We start from the raw sequence: 16,601 nt of genomic DNA, 5'->3' as shown, positions 1-16,601 counted from the left end.
GCCAATATCAGCTGTTTTTCATGGTAAGTTTGATACCTTGATTTTCCCCCATGGTAAATACACCTTTAGATTACATTTAATGTGGAAACTTGTTCTTGACTCGCAGACCCGATCTTGCGGTCGAAATAATTTGTACAATTATCACATTCCGACTCTAAATTCAACAAAAAAATGTTTGATTTTGTTTTTCGGGCACAATGTATGTTCTATTGAGTACTGGTTAAATTTGTATTACCGTAGTCCTTGTTGTTTCTTTAAACATGCAACTCAAACATTTTAATGGAAATTACAGGTGTATCCATCTGCAGGGCCTGAATTTGGCGGAACTTTTGTTAACATTACTGGAACTAATATTGGTAACAGAGGAGATACTATTTTAGTTACAATAAATGGTGTTAAGTGCGAAAATGTGACAGTCATACAACCATCTACTGTGTAAGTGAATCTTTAGGAGGTGTATACTCAGGCATCTGTAATTATTTACATGATTCTTCATTTCAAGCAACCCACTAATATTTCTATTTTACACCCTATCGACCTATTAGAACAATATCAGATAAAAATAGCATTCTCCTGGTATAAACCACCCATCAATGTAGACATAAAACCAATACTTGCACCAAATAACCAAGTATAATCAATACTTGTACCAAATATCCAAGTATAACCAATACTTGTACCAAATATCCAAGTATACATATACACTGAATATACACGCCATAAAAGGCTATAATAAATACCAAAGACTTTGTAAAGTGGATAGTCGCACGACAACGCCGATGCTCTATATTTAATAAGAAATAAACACAATTCATACATATATATCTACACATATAATATATAATTCAAACATCAGTATAAAACAAAAAATCTCCAAATAAAAAGCTTAATAAACTTTAACCAGAATTAAAATTTACCAAGAAAATTCGACTGCTCAGATTGACGATGTCGTGCTGAATGATAACATAGGCAATAAAATACCGCGAAAATAATTTTGAAGCGGGAAAACATTACGCCCTCTATGCTACATATGATGAAACACCCAGGAGAAATTAATTTCATTCTAATGCACTGCCCGTTTAAACGAATGAAATTATAATTCTCCTGGTATAAACCACCCATCAATGTAGACATAAAACCAATACTTGCACCAAATAACCAAGTATAATCAATACTTGTACCAAATATCCAAGTATAACCAATACTTGTACCAAATATCCAAGTATACATATACACTGAATATACACGCCATAAAAGGCTATAATAAATACCAAAGACTTTGTAAAGTGGATAGTCGCACGACAACGCCGATGCTGAACCCAAAGAACGGGAAGCTATTTATTACTATGTATAGAAAATTATAGTCCAAAATGTAAATAAAACAAAAAAGATATTCATTTCCCAAATTCTGAGAAACAATCCTACGTTCTGATAAATCGTCTTTCACATAGCCTTAGCCTTCCTTTGAAGTGTCCGACTTCCAACGTCCATGACGTTTAAAAAGTCTATCTGAAAAACCAAACCTTGCAGCGGTAATAGCACCACAAGATACTATATAATCCCTATGCTTTTATATCGGGAACAAATGGAGAAATGGCATCAAAGAAAGTTCCCTCATCCTTGTATAGCTTAAAGGCTTATTTGTTGAACGAAAACAAAAATTTCTTTCACTTGTGACAAATTCCTGAATGAATACAAATGTTAATCAGATTAAATGCCACTGCATGCATATATAATACCAAATTAGGACTGGACGCAAAGTTGTGGCGTTCTTCACAATAATAAACCAGTTTCCACCTCTGTAAATATCCGTTTTTTCGATAAAAATTGAAATGTGTGTTGACTTGCAATTAATTTAATAATAACGCAAATTCAACAATTCTGATACACGCATAAAGCCTAGATATCCCAATATACACGCACAAATGGTACGTTGTGTAAAACGATTATATGCACAAAATAACTTATTATACGCATCCTATAATAACTCATCGGCTTTTCCTTCCACATTTGTGAGCCTTATTTCTTTTTAAACATCCTCAAACACATATTTCTCTAATTGAGAATCTGTTGGAGAATCTTCACCAATAATCGAGTGCGCCGCTTTATACTATAGTATGCATCACATACAGGACTAGACAAAGCAATATCGTTTCTGAACACCTGGAAAAAACATACATGTATCTAATAACATAATTTTAAATTGATATGTGGTTCCTTCCACGTTTTGACATAGTTCATCAATACAATACATAATAATACCAATAAAATGAAAAAATACAATATAGCACATGCAATAAAAATGACCCCAATACATGAAAACTATCACCAAGTTAATACTAGTTAATTTCAACATGAAAACTATCACCAAGTTAATACTAGTTAATGTAACGTCACCCTAAACTCCATTCTAATAGCCAACACCCTAAATGGTAAATCAATATACCAAAGGCCGATTTGTTCCCTCTACCAGGTAAAAAATTAGCTTTATTAGTAGGTAGGTAATGTAAAACCAACACCTGATCAATAAATATATCTCCTTTGGGACATAAAAACGGCTAGTAAAACGCCGATCTCCACAAAGGTAAAATAATAGTACTATATGCCTTGTACATATATACATAAGGACTTTCAATTAAAGGCAAACTGGGGGAACATACCACCCATTTATACCTTCTGATCAATTAATCTATCTTTTTTGGTATATAAAAAACGGCTAGTAATACGCCGATCTCCACAAAGGTAAAATAATTATGGTAAAATATGCCTTACACTGCTGCATGTATACATAAGGACTTCCAAGAATCTTCCAATAATAGGCAAACTGGGGGAACATACCACCCATTTAAACCTTGCCAATAGACAGTGAACGCATCAATACACATTGAATGTACATTCCAATACCTGGAGTAAAATACAGGTAATCGATGGTTATGATCACTAACAAACCAATTAATTTCATGAGGACCCAAACAGGGAATCCAAATATTCAAAAATATGTACTGCATAACGGCAGTCATCAGTATTTGTGATAAGACTTATATAGTCTGCAATTTCATTCTTTGCCCTAGGTATCCATTTAACCTCTAAGAAAAAGTGTGCTTCAAACATGTCACAAAAATGGCATATGCAATATCTTGCAAATAAGGCTTCATACTGCCCTTATATGAACAATGGACACAAAGTTTTGGTTATCCGTAAACCATTAATCGTTTATCTCTCATAAAATCTGTCAAAGAAGCAATATACATTTAACAGCCGTAAGTTCTTTCCAAGTAGAACTATGGTGTACATCGTAGTCATGACACATACCATGAGCAATATTCTTAGGATTTTCTACTGAACATCCACCATATCAAGTTCCACTGGTATCACTATAAACATAGTGTGACACGAAAAATTGGATACAAAATGTTAGAATTAACCCATTTAAGATTTACCAGCCAGAGTATAAGCTGCTCTTTACTTTGAACTGAAAGTCCAATATTAGATTCGAAGAATAGGCTGATTTAACATCAATACTAATGATTCAATCATAATATAAGCCACATTTCTATGACATATATACGAAATTGATATAATCTGACCAACGGAAGCTACAGTTCTCCCATAAAATAACCTAAATATCCTGAAAATACTATACTTGTTTTATGGTATCAAACAGTTATGACAGTCTCTCAACTGGTATGCTTATGATAGCTTTGTCTGTATAAATGAAATAACCAAATATATCAATGTATAACTGGGAGACCAAATGGACACAATCACTTTGGTCAATAAGGTCTTGTTTAACTCATGTGACAATATCTGTACACATGCTAATATCAGAATCGGTGCCAAATCCATAATCTATATACATAAAAATTTCTTTTCATTCACCTCAATTTAATAGTGGTCAAGCAACTTTAGTAAATATATAATAAGCAGAACTTTATCCAAAAAGGGGGAACGAAAATAAAAATATATGAACTTTCATCCAAGGATTTGTAGTCTCAACTATTATACCTTGTCATATGTCCAGTAAAGATAATCAGAATGCAGATCGTATATGCCTATATGGCGATAAGCTGAAAATCAAACTTAAAACAATAAAATTCTGTTTAATTAGATTGCATAGCTACCAAGATATCTTCAAATTATGCAAAGGTGTTGTCCATAGATGTAAATTGACATGACCTATATCTAAAATTAAAACTTTCATTGCCATTGTTTAGAACAGAGGTAGCAAGTGAATTAGCAAACCAATGGTTTATCACCAGTACATTCAATAATAATTTCCTCTAAACAAAAAATCTCCAATAGCTTCTAAAACAAAATCACTGTATGTTGTTTTGCAAACAAAACGGACAGCCGTGTAGTATAAAATGTTTTTTTTTTTTTTTTTTTTTTTTTTTTTTATAAGCGTGTAAAATGGTATCGGTAATGAAATCATGACAACCAATGTTATACCAAAAATCAATATGTCTCTATAATCTATCTCTGACGATAATTTTAGACTGACCTGTTCATATTCAAAATAGTCGTGTGTGAGAAAGTGTGCACTCGATTGACTATCAATAGAAATATTTAAATACTCATCTTATATAAATAATTCCGTATTTGGCCTATCGACAGCTTTCCGGTTAAATAGGCATCTATTCCTCAAATATTGGTTATACATAACCATAGCAGGCTCCTTCCTGAAACTTAGACTGACTTCCGCTCGTGCTGGACATGTTGCAATAAAACGGGAAAAGGCATATACAACCGGGATGAGGTTCTCGAAAGGGCTGCTGTTGAAATTTTAATTGTTGTTTACTAGTGCTGAAAATTTCCTGTTGTGAAATACCATGCAGGAGAAACGTAATCAAGTAATGGAGAATTTGGGTCCATTGTCAAATTCAAGATAGGCAGTGTACCAAGAAAATTCGACTGCTCAGATTGACGATGTCGTGCTGAATGATAACATAGGCAATAAAATACCGCGAAAATAATTTTGAAGCGGGAAAACATTACGCCCTCTATGCTACATATGATGAAACACCCAGGAGAAATTAATTTCATTCTAATGCACTGCCCGTTTAAACGAATGAAATTATAAATCTTCCCATTTAATTCCTTTCCGTACACTAAAATATACTACATGTACAACGTCAACAACTCGTGGTTGTTATGGTTGTAAAGTTAGATTATCTAGTCTTCACTGACAACGTTGTAATTTGAATAACAGACTTTATTTTTTGAAATTCGTATCTAAATGTTATGTAGAAATTGACAATTATCTTTGGATTTTGTCTTATTAGTTAAACTTACGAAGTTTTAATTTATAAACGTTATTAACGACATTGTACATCGATCGTTATATGGAAATTCAAATGTATATCTCATTTTTAGCTCACCTGGCCCAAAGGGCCAAGTGAGCTTTTCTCATCACTTGGTGTCCGTCGTCCGTCGTCCGTCTTCGTTGTTAACTTTTACAAAAATCTTCTTTACTGTTCTAAACTTCTAGGCCAAATTTAACCAAACTTATCCACACTCATCCTTGGGGTATCTCGTTTTAAAAAATGTGTCCGGTGACCCGACCAATCAACCAAGAGTCGCCATGGCTAAAAATAGAACATAGTGGTAAAATGTAGATTTGGGCTTATTACTCTGAAACCAAATCATTTACAGCATATCTGACATAGGGTAAAATTGTTCATCAAGTCAAGATCTATCTGCCCATGTAATTTTTAGATGAATCGGACAAGCGGTTGTTCGATTTCTATCCCTAAATTGGTAATTTAAAGGATTTTTTTCCGTTTTTGGTAATTATCTTGTATATTATTATAGATAGAGATAAACTTAAAATAGCAATAATTTTCAGCAAATTAAGATATACAAATAAGTCAACATGACCAAAATGGTCAACTGACCCCTTAAGGAGTAAATGCCCTTTTACCAATTTAGTAGTTTTTTACCAATTTTTCGTAAATTTTTGTAATCTTTTACAAAAAACTTCTTCTCTGAAACTAGTGGGCCAAATTTAATCAAACGTAGCAACACTAATTATTATAGTATCTAGTTTAGAATATGTGTGCGGTGACCCAGCCAACCAACCAAGATGGCTGCCATGGCTAAAAATAGAACATAGGGGAAAATGTAGATATTGGCTTATAACTATGAACCCAAAGCATTTAGAGCAAATCTGAAAAGATTAAATTGTTTATCAAGTCAATATCTATCTTCCCTGAAATTTTCAGATAAATTGGACAGCTGTTTGTTGTGTTGCTGTTCCTCAATTGGTAATTTTAAAGACATTTTGCCTTTTTTAGTTATTATCTTCAAAACTATTACAGATAGAGATAAACTGTAAACAGCAATAATGTTCAGCAAAGTAAGATCTACAAATAAGTTATATAACCAAAATGGTCAGTTAACCCCTCAAGGAGTTATTGCCCTTTATGGTCAATTTTAAACAATTTTCATTAATTTTGGTAAATTTTTGTAAATAAAGGGCCAAGACAATTATAGATAGAGAAAATTGTAAGGAGCAAGAATGTTTAGTAAAGTAAGATCTACTAACACATCACCATCACCAAAACACAATTTTGTCATGAATCCATTTGTGTCCTTTTTTTAATCTGAACATATGAACATAGGAACAAGGTGAGCGACACAGGCTCTTAAGAGCCTCTAGTTATATATTGCGATCCTTTCGTTTCCTATCTGAAAATTTTGTAGGGGACAGTAAGTTTCCAAGAACCTCTTCAGCATAGTTTTTTATGGAAATTTGAAGAAGAAACAATGTGTACAATTTTCTCCAATGCCAGCAGATGTTTAGAACTTAAAACACCTTATTCAAGCAATCGTTGAAAAAATCATATTTAAACCACACAGTGAAAATTTGGTGCTGGCGATTCATATATCCCTGTGAAATTGAATTAAGGGTACTACCGAAACTTTAAGGCCTTCCTTGATTTTGACATCGATGAAGTAATACAAACTATATTAAACGAAATGCACAAGAGATGCTTTCTACTATTTCTTTTCCTACTTCCCGTTTTTCAACGGTTAGGTAACTTCAAATATAACAGCCGTATGGTTTTATACGAACAACACGATTCAACATATCCCTGCCCAATATTATCTCCGACATATATCAGTGTAGATTTTGCGTTCGTGAAATTGTCCACTGAACGGGTTTAATTAACAGCGGCATAACTTCAGACACACTGCTCAGAAACTGGGCTATAAGGACAAACTGTCAAGATCTATTTAACAATACTCAATATATAGCCATCATGATTTCGTGTTTAAGATAAAATAATGGTCGTTTGATTTGTAAACTTTGCTATTTTTAAGTTGAATTTCCGATTTGCTATATTGACTGCATGCAGAAAGAGACACTTTCTCTGCCGCCATAACTTATCTCGATCCTTTTGGAGCTAGTACCATTGATGCAGTCTTGAGTTTTAGTATTTTCTCCTCACCTCTAGTTATTATTCTAGCAATTCAACCTAATATTATTGGGAGATGGGTACTTACACAAATCTTAACCTGAAGTTTTGATATTTTAGGACCGGCACGGACAAAAATAATAGTCAATGTCAAAATGTTCAGGCTTTGATTTAATCTTTGCTTCGATCGTTATTGTTTATAGACGATTGGTTTATGTGTCTTAGAAACTTAGAGGCTAATGAGGGTCAGTCAAACTCATAGATGGAATATAAACTGACAACGCCATGGCTAAAAAAGGACAAACAGACAAATAACGAACCCCGGAAAAAATGGTGTTGATCTCAGGTGCTCCGGTAGAATACGCAGATTCTGATCCATATGTGGCACCCGTCGTATTGCTCATGTTATTACAAACCAGGTAGATAGTGTAATTCGGTAGGTCGTATTCATGAAAAGCGAAGGAAATTGTAGTTTCGACATAAGGAACATAGCCGATGTCATCTGTGAAACGGTCATTCCATAACGTTCAACCAACTCGTGATGGCGTCCGTAAAATATACGGAGGGATGATTTCAAGTTCATAATTTGCAGCAACCCTCCAATCAAGGGAATCATGATAGGACATACTAGCCCATCAATATCGTATCAACTGGGAGATATATACTCCTTATGCAGGCGCTGCTGGAATGTTGCAGCATAGAAATTCAAAATTCACAATTGGGAAGATGAAAATATCTCTTTTTTCGTAAAGTTTTGTTTTAAGGGGGTAGACCTGGTATATGGGAGACAACTCTTACACGTGTATTGAAGTTCATTAGTGCGTTTTAACAAACCAGTAAATTAAACAGTGATCACGTATTTGTTTTGTTTACATTTGTCTGTGAGAATGTTGCAGACAGATCCAGTAAGCTGTACATGTTTGACACCACCAAACATTTAATTAAAGAACATCTTCTTTTAATGATATGAATGAAAAGGTAGAAAATTACCATTCATACATGAACCGTTTAAAAAACACCAATGAACTGAGTCTGAGAAGTTCTGGAGCAACTCTACTGACAAAAGGACCTTGTAGCATCATTTAGAAAAAAAAGTCTTGGAAGTTTTGGGATATTTGATTTGAACATATGAATTAAAAAATGAAGTAATATGACTTTATTGCAAAGTCATTACTACAGAATTTGTACTTAATGTTTGTGGTTTTTTCCCCAATATAAAAGGTACTATTCTAGAAGATATGATCTGAACATCAATCCTAGTACAAGCATATGCTAATAGATAATCTGCATTAACACAAAGATAGTACTTAGATAGTGACAGACTGTCAAAGACGATGAATTCTGATAGCGTCTGCAATTGATGACAGGATCATTTTGTAGTCTGGGGAGAGAAACCAATAAATAGTTGTAATCAAAATTTATCAACTCGTCCCAAGGATACTTGTCCCATACTGTATATTACTGTTTTCCTTATAAAATTAATTAGAATTATTATTGGAACAGTACACTTTGACTATTACACAATGAAAGAATGTTAAGACAGTCTGTAGGAGTTTTGTAAGGGAAAAAAAGAAAATTCAACTTTTTTCGTCTGCCTTGTTAGCCAACTTGTTGAAAAATTTTGAAAATTCAAACGGTCAAATTTGATAAAATTTTGTGATTTTAAAGATTAATAACCAATAAATGTTCAAACAATTTTTTGCAGGAATTAAACGACATTTTTATTTCTGGCTAAATTTGAAAAAAGGTGTTATCTGAGTTGGCCAGACTTTTTCGCCTAATCAATTATCAAAAACCGTTTTTTTTTACATTCAGGCTATTTTCATTATCATGATGTTTCAGCTTTACTTTAAAATATGTTTCTTCTATGCAATTTATTAGTCAGGGGTACCCCAAAACTGGTCTTATACAATATACCCTACACATAAAATGAAATGGTGAATCTCCTTAAGACTTCGGCAGATGATGCGTGGACCCCTACATTTTCAATGATGTAAATATAAGAAGAAAAAAACTAGAGGAACATTTTGGTGTTACCAAGGCCTACCCCCTTAAACCGACCCTCATTGTCAATTTCTAGATGTAAGTCAAGATATGAGGCCCACTTAACTGTTTCTGTACTAACCTTCAGTGAAACAAAGATTTATGCAAGATATGACCATCGAGTAGTTCGTGTATTTTTGTGAGTAGATTTTAACACATTTCAAATAAATTAACTTTTTCTGTGGATTGCATTCGTTAGTAGTCAAATTTCTGTACATAAATGACTGTTGGTTATATTGATAATTTAGGAACTTCATAACACCACTAGCTTGAATTCAGTTTTAAATAGTTCTGTATTCAAGTTCTGTATCTATTTTGTAAAAGATTTTGATACGGATTTTTCCATTCACACATATGATTTAGTCACGTTATATAACATGCATTTTCATACTTGATTAGATTGTCTGCAGGTAAATAAGACCCTACTTGGAGTAGCTCTCACAGTTCCTTCATGTGATCAGATTTTCAAAAATACTAGAACACTGACAGGGAAAATGGATTAAGAATTCTTTGATAAGTAATAAAAAAGTTGACTGACATCCAAAAAAATAACCATCATCATTCCCAGCGTATTGATATATGCTAGTGGATAAAGGAAAGGTATTTTTAAGCATGCGTTATGAATCTAGGGTGTAAATGTTGATGAATTGTGTAATCCTATCTTTTTCAAAGCTTAATGAAGTATTTTTTTCAGTATCAGTTGTATAACTTGCAATGGATTTGCAAGCACACAAGATGGAACAGAAGTCACGGTGAATGGAGTCATTAGCCCTTTAGCAAGACACAAGTACACTTTTCAGGTAAGCTACATACATTGTATCTTAATGTAAAAGTGTAATAGAAATTATTTTATCATAAAAAATCAAATATTAAGTCACCTTATGGAGAAAAAAAAACATAAATGTATTTATAAGTCAATATGTGTACTGATCTATTATACCTACAAAATTACGAAATATTATATTATTAACTTTAATGTATGAATAAGAAATAGATTTTGAAAATTTAACTACAATCCAGTAAAACAAATATTTTTTTTTTAATTTAATTAAAAAAATAGTTGATTTCTCCAACACTTATCATGCCTTACGTATTATACATATAAATCAAATTAGTATCAGTGGAAGCCTCAAAAGTCAAACACTTCATACGGAAAACGAGTGTCATATTACTAATAAATATGAACATCCGTCTTTAATGAGTTTGCCCCCCAAAAAAGTAAAATCACATAAATACTGAGCCCTGAGAAAATTCAAACTGAAAAGTCCCTAATCAAATGACAAAATCAAAACATCAACATATCAAACGAATGGACAATAAAAGAGGGACGAAAGATACCAAAGGGACATTCAAACTCATTAATCTAAAACAAACTGACAACGCCATGGCTAAAAATAAAAAAGACAAACATAAAAACAATAGTACACATGACACAACATAGAAAACTAAAGAATAAACAACACGAACCCCACCAAAAACTAAGGGTGATCTCAGGTGCTCCGGAAGAGTAAGCAGATCCTGCTCCACATGTGGCACCCGTCGTGTTGCTTATGTGATTACAAATCCGGTAAATAGTCTAATTCGGTAGGTCACATTCATGAAAGGGAAGGGGATTGTAGTTACGACGTAAGGAACATATCCGATATCATTTGTGAAATGGTTATTCCATAACGGTCAACCAACTCCTGATGGCGTCCGTAAAATTTACGAAGGGATAATTTCAACTTCATCATTTGGAACTCTTGGTTTAATAGCTTCCTTGTGAGCAGTAACCCTCTATCAAGAAAATCATGATAGGAAATGCAAGCACGGGAATATCGTATCAATTGAAAGATATATACCCCGTATGCAGGTGCTGCTGGAATGTTGCTACTTAGAAATGGAAAGTTCACAATTGGAAAGCTGAAATCATCTCTTTTGTCGTAAAGTTTTGTTTTCAACCGACCCTCATTGTCAATTTCTAGATGTAAGTCAAGATATGAAGCCGACTTAACTGTATCTGTAGTATCCTTTATCTCCAATTCGATGGGATAGATTCGTTCCACATAGTCACCAAATTTTGAATTGTTTAGTGAAAGAACGTCATCTATATAGCGGAAAGTAGAGAGAAAGTTAACTGTCATATTCCTGACTTAATACATGCATTTTCTTACGTAGAAAAATGGTGGCTTGGACCAAGTTTTATAGCTAGCTAAACTCTCACTTGTTTGACAGTCGCATCAAATTCCAATATATTGACAACGATGCGTTAACAAAACAATGAGACATGATAGGTATATTTGTCAAAAACACAACAGTCAACATTGTGTTACAATCTTAATCATTAAAAAAAACAAAGAAGCACAAGCTGGCATATTTATTTTTTATTTGATTGACATAAGTTATACCTTAGACATTTTGAAATGTAAATAGTTTGGTATAACCTTCGTAAAATATATTATAATCAATAGATTTATATATACTATCATATAGCCCTTAGGTAATATAAAAAAACTACACGTTGTGACAATACGAAACAAATAACAGCTCTTGAAATTACATATTAGGTGGTAATAATAAATTCGATGTCCAAAAAACTAAGATAGATTTCCTGTCGACGTGTTGCTTTTATTAAACATAAAGATGCCACAATTAACATTTGACTATTTTTTTAAAGAGTGAACTTGAATTATCAACCTTTTCGCCGAGCAGCAGCATTGTGTCTGGAGGAAGAAAGATATCAATACAAGGAACAAAAATTGGTTTTACTGGAAGTCGCTACAACGTTTTATTTTGTAATAACATCAAATGTATACATTGCAGGTGAAATGATGTCTGAATACTTTTGTTTCTAATCATCTTTTCGATACTTTTTTTAATTTTTATTTGCCTAATTCTAAGCTAACTTATCATACAACTTCAGATGATAAATGGTTATCTATTTTCTTATTATATACATAAGGGCAGATTATCACGAACGGTTTTGAATTTGCTGCGAAACTGTTCAATCTGAATTCGAAGAAATTATATCTAACACTCTAAAATTTATACATTCTATGTAATAAGTAGAATAACAAAAATACCGACCCCAAGGAAAATTCCCATCTCTTTTATCAAATGGTAAAATCAAAAGCTAAAACAAAATGCTATTGTGGTTTTCCTAACAAATATTTTGTTAGAATAAAACGGCTTTACTATTTGTCAAAGTACTTAAATTGATACTGTTATATTTCATGCAAATACTGATAGCAACAGCTTAGCAAACTAGTAAACAAAGGGAAAATATAAAAATATTCTAACAAATCGTTTTACGTTTCGTGTCAACATAAACAGAAAATCATAAAAACTTGCTAGTAACATTAAAAGATGCCAGGTTATCTCCTCTTATATTTAATGCGTTTTCCTCAGTTTTAGTTTGTTACCCCGATTTTGTTTTTTGCCCATGGATTTATGAGTTTTGAACAGCGGTATACTACTGTTGCCTTTATTAATTTATTTATTTATTGATGATTATTCACACAGATCATCGTCTCTTCTTCATTAACAGTTCATTGGATTTGAAGAATAATAGAAGAAGTTGAAAGGCCATTTTTGTACTACTCTATCGCTACAAATTTGCCGACAAAATAAAACATCTTTCAATATTTTATTTTTATCTAGATTTATTCAAATTGAAGACGACAATACTTTGACATGCAATATGGAAGGATCAGGGAGTTTCATAACTTTAACATATCTTACTGTTACTATAGATGAAAATACACATCTAAGACTCAACAACAACTTTATGATTATTGCCGATCCTTTAGTTAACCCTCTGTCTGTAGATAGTTCTTCAGTATTTAGAAGGTAAATTTAAAAGCAGTTTTTGAGTTGTAAGAATTATAAAATCTTTTTAGCAGAAACAATGTACCTTATGGTGGAAGTTTCACTTGTTAGAAAAGCCAATGCAAGGGTTTTTAATTGTATATCTATATATTTGTCTAGTTTAATAGATATGTTTGCATTTGCTCCCTTCAAACTAAAGCTAAAAGAATGGTTATTTGGTACTTTGCTACAAATTAGTTAAAAGCAAATGCAACGGAATTGAAGCGAAGATTTATTCATTAACATTGTTACTATATGATATTGTAACTTATCATTGATATGGTTATATTTATAAATAAACTGTTTACAGAATTTAGAATTTTTGAAATACTAAGGCTTTTCTACCTCAGCCATAGAATACCTTAGCTAGATTTGGCAAAACTTTTAGGAATTTTGGTCCCTAATGCTCTTCAACTTCGTACTTTATTTGGCCTTTTTAACTTTTTTCGATTCGAGTGTCACTAATGAGTCTTTTGTAGACGAAACACGCGTCTGGCGTATGTACAAAATTTAGTCCTGGTATATATGATGAGTTTATTTACTTATATGTTAACTCAGTATACTTATACTTGAAAACATAATTTGTTTTCAGTGGAGGAGTCAAACTCACTGTAACAGGAACTGGCTTCTCCAACGTAGGGGTTGTTATTATAGACACTCCAGTAAGTATGATATAAGTAAAATATGTTCATTGAATGTTCTATGTTCGGGTTGTTGTCTCTTTAACACATTCCCTATTTCCATTTTCAATTTTATCAGTCATGAAAATAGTCAGTTAAATGTGTTCTATACATTTAATAATTCTAAATTATTCACGGAAATAACATATGTAGCTGTAAAATGCAGTACATGTCTGTATATCATGTGAGCTAAAAGACCATTTGTCAGTAGTTGATTTAACTCAATTAGCTTCACAATGCTCGATTTAATTTTGTAAACAATTGCAATTTAAGGTACATTGTACCTATAGTTTACCGCAGTTCAATTACATAAATCGTTGAAGAGGATAATTCGAAGTAACGAAATATAATTGAAGAGTAAGTTATCACATGAAATTGAGTGAAATTTTATCCAATAGAGAAAAAAATATAGTAGACGTAAGCAATGATGGGCAACAGTACGGCATCCGGCAATGAGAAACCCAACTCGGTTATTCGGCTATAAGAGAGCCAGATATAAAACATGTGAATCAATTCAAACGTGAAAAGTGTTGACTTAATTTATTACACAAAACTTTACGTTAAAAACAAAAAAGGGCAGACATGAACCAATGACAACCACTTAACTGCATACTAAAGTTGTCATTTTCATTCCGCTGAAAGTTTACTTAGAAAAGACATCGAAACTCTAAAGAGACTACCCAACTTCGGATGAATTGTCTCTTCCTTCTTAATTTAGTCAATGCCTTCGTAGTTATTGCAATTCATTCTATGGTTACTCAATGAAACTGCATACAGCCAAGATTTTTCTCAGGAAATGGCACCAATTTCACGATTGTTGAGGCAATCGTTTTTGTTTTACTCCTTTTCATTTAGGATTGGCTTTACAAATGTACCATGAGTTTGGTTCAAAACATCTTGTTGAAACATTGAATGCCAATGGATCTTATGCTTCTTAAAGTAAAGTGCGACGCTATCTAATGTGTTGCCAACCATGAAATTGAGCGAATTCAAGAGTGTGTACGTCTCGTATAATGTTTCCCCAGCATTTTTGCAGACAAGCATATGGATGTCATCACACCTTCCTAACCCCCCTTTTAGATCTCTGTTAAATCTTGGATGAATTGATAGCCTAGGGATGGTTTGAAGCTGGTATTTTTTAGGAACAAATGTCTTTGGACTTCCTACAATATCTTGTCTGTACTTGTAAAGAAAAACTCAAAATAACGTGTTCGCTTTCAGCAGAACCTTTCATTTGCAGACCTGTTGCCATGAGTGAAATGTGTAGAAATATTTAAACACGTCTTGTGACGGTTGATGAAAATGAAGATGATGGAGATAACAGTTGATTTGGTATAATGCTTGTTGCACTGGTACACATGGTTCAAGCCCCGAGGTTAGGGGAGTGTTGACGTGCCCTTAAAAAAACCCCGCCACTATCTGAATGTGTCTGTTTCAAGTCACGAGACGGTACTGCTCTGTTTGTCGTTTGTTTATCTATACTATATTTGTTTCTTTCTTATTTATTTTGTACATTAATCAGACCGTTAGATTTTTGTTTGTTTTACATTATTCATTTCGGGAATTAAAGACTATGCAGTATGATTTTACTCATTGTTGAAGCCCGTACGGGACCTATAATTGTTTTATGTCTCATTTGGTCTCATTTGGAGAGTTGTCTCATTTGCAATCATATGACATCTTCTTTTTTTATATATGGAATACTTTTGAAGTTTGTAGTACGTTGCAAGGGAAAAAAGGGGGGATATAGTTACAAAACTATAATGTAATAGATATTAACCAGAGTTAAATACACAATTACAAAAGATAATACTATGGTAGCAGTAATAATTGTGAAAAAACCCGAAAGCAACGAGTAGTCTATAAAAAAAACCTGAAGTATTCGCAAATTCAATATGAGGTCATATTTGACTGTAGTGTTCAATGGCTTTGGTTTGATACCTCATCCACTATGACACTTTAAAAAATAATTTTAAAGTATCGTCCTGCATGACACTTGATTTTACCTGAAATTGATATTTTTGATAAGGGTAAGGTGCTCTAAACATTTTATAGGTTGAAAACTTGATTTTTGAAGTTTTATTTTAATATAAAACGTCGTTTTTGGAATTTGTTTGATAAAAAAATCTCAATGATTAAGCTTTATGTATAATAACAAACATTACTAAAGACAAAACAGTATCATTTGTATTTAGGTAGAGTTAAGAAATCGAAAAAAATGCCAAAATTGAAACCCTCCCAAATTTTCACAGATTTTTACATATGACCTTTGACCTCAATTTAAAAAAAAATGTGACCATATCAAGTCCTGACGACAGGCACATTATTATAGTACACGATTTCCTCTTTCCAATGATATATTATGTAGGTATGTGTTCGGTGGGGAGATTAAATTAAAATCTGCCTTCAGTCACCGCACTATTATTATTTAGAACAATTTATGCTATTGCAAACAGTAAATTTTACAAATGAATATCAAAGATATATATGATAAAACTGAAGTCTTAACTAATTACAGAAAACAAAACCCGAATACATAATACAAAGACCAACACATAAAATAGACACACCCGACTTAGTCCAGGCCTCAACGCAAAAAGTCATAACAATGACG

The 16,601-nt window shown here is 32.8% G+C and overlaps 1 protein-coding gene across 2 annotated transcripts in view; it reads left to right on the top strand.

The window, feature by feature from the left end:
• Nucleotides 1–16,601, top strand: part of LOC143082973 (plexin-2-like) — a 45,149-nt gene that overhangs the window by 20,851 nt on the left and 7,697 nt on the right. For both annotated transcript variants that reach the window (XM_076259036.1, XM_076259026.1), the window contains exons 10-14: nt 293–435; nt 10,156–10,261; nt 12,118–12,263; nt 13,101–13,289; nt 13,900–13,969. In XM_076259036.1, the coding sequence (XP_076115151.1) occupies nt 293–435; nt 10,156–10,261; nt 12,118–12,263; nt 13,101–13,289; nt 13,900–13,969 (654 nt within the window). The remainder of the gene's footprint in view (nt 1–292; nt 436–10,155; nt 10,262–12,117; nt 12,264–13,100; nt 13,290–13,899; nt 13,970–16,601) is intronic.

This window comes from Mytilus galloprovincialis, chromosome 1 (assembly GCF_965363235.1).
Source record: "Mytilus galloprovincialis chromosome 1, xbMytGall1.hap1.1, whole genome shotgun sequence".
NCBI classification, from domain to species: Eukaryota; Metazoa; Mollusca; class Bivalvia; order Mytilida; family Mytilidae; genus Mytilus; species Mytilus galloprovincialis.
The sequence above is the reverse complement of the archived record's forward strand: the minus strand, read 5'-3'. Positions and strand labels throughout refer to the sequence as shown.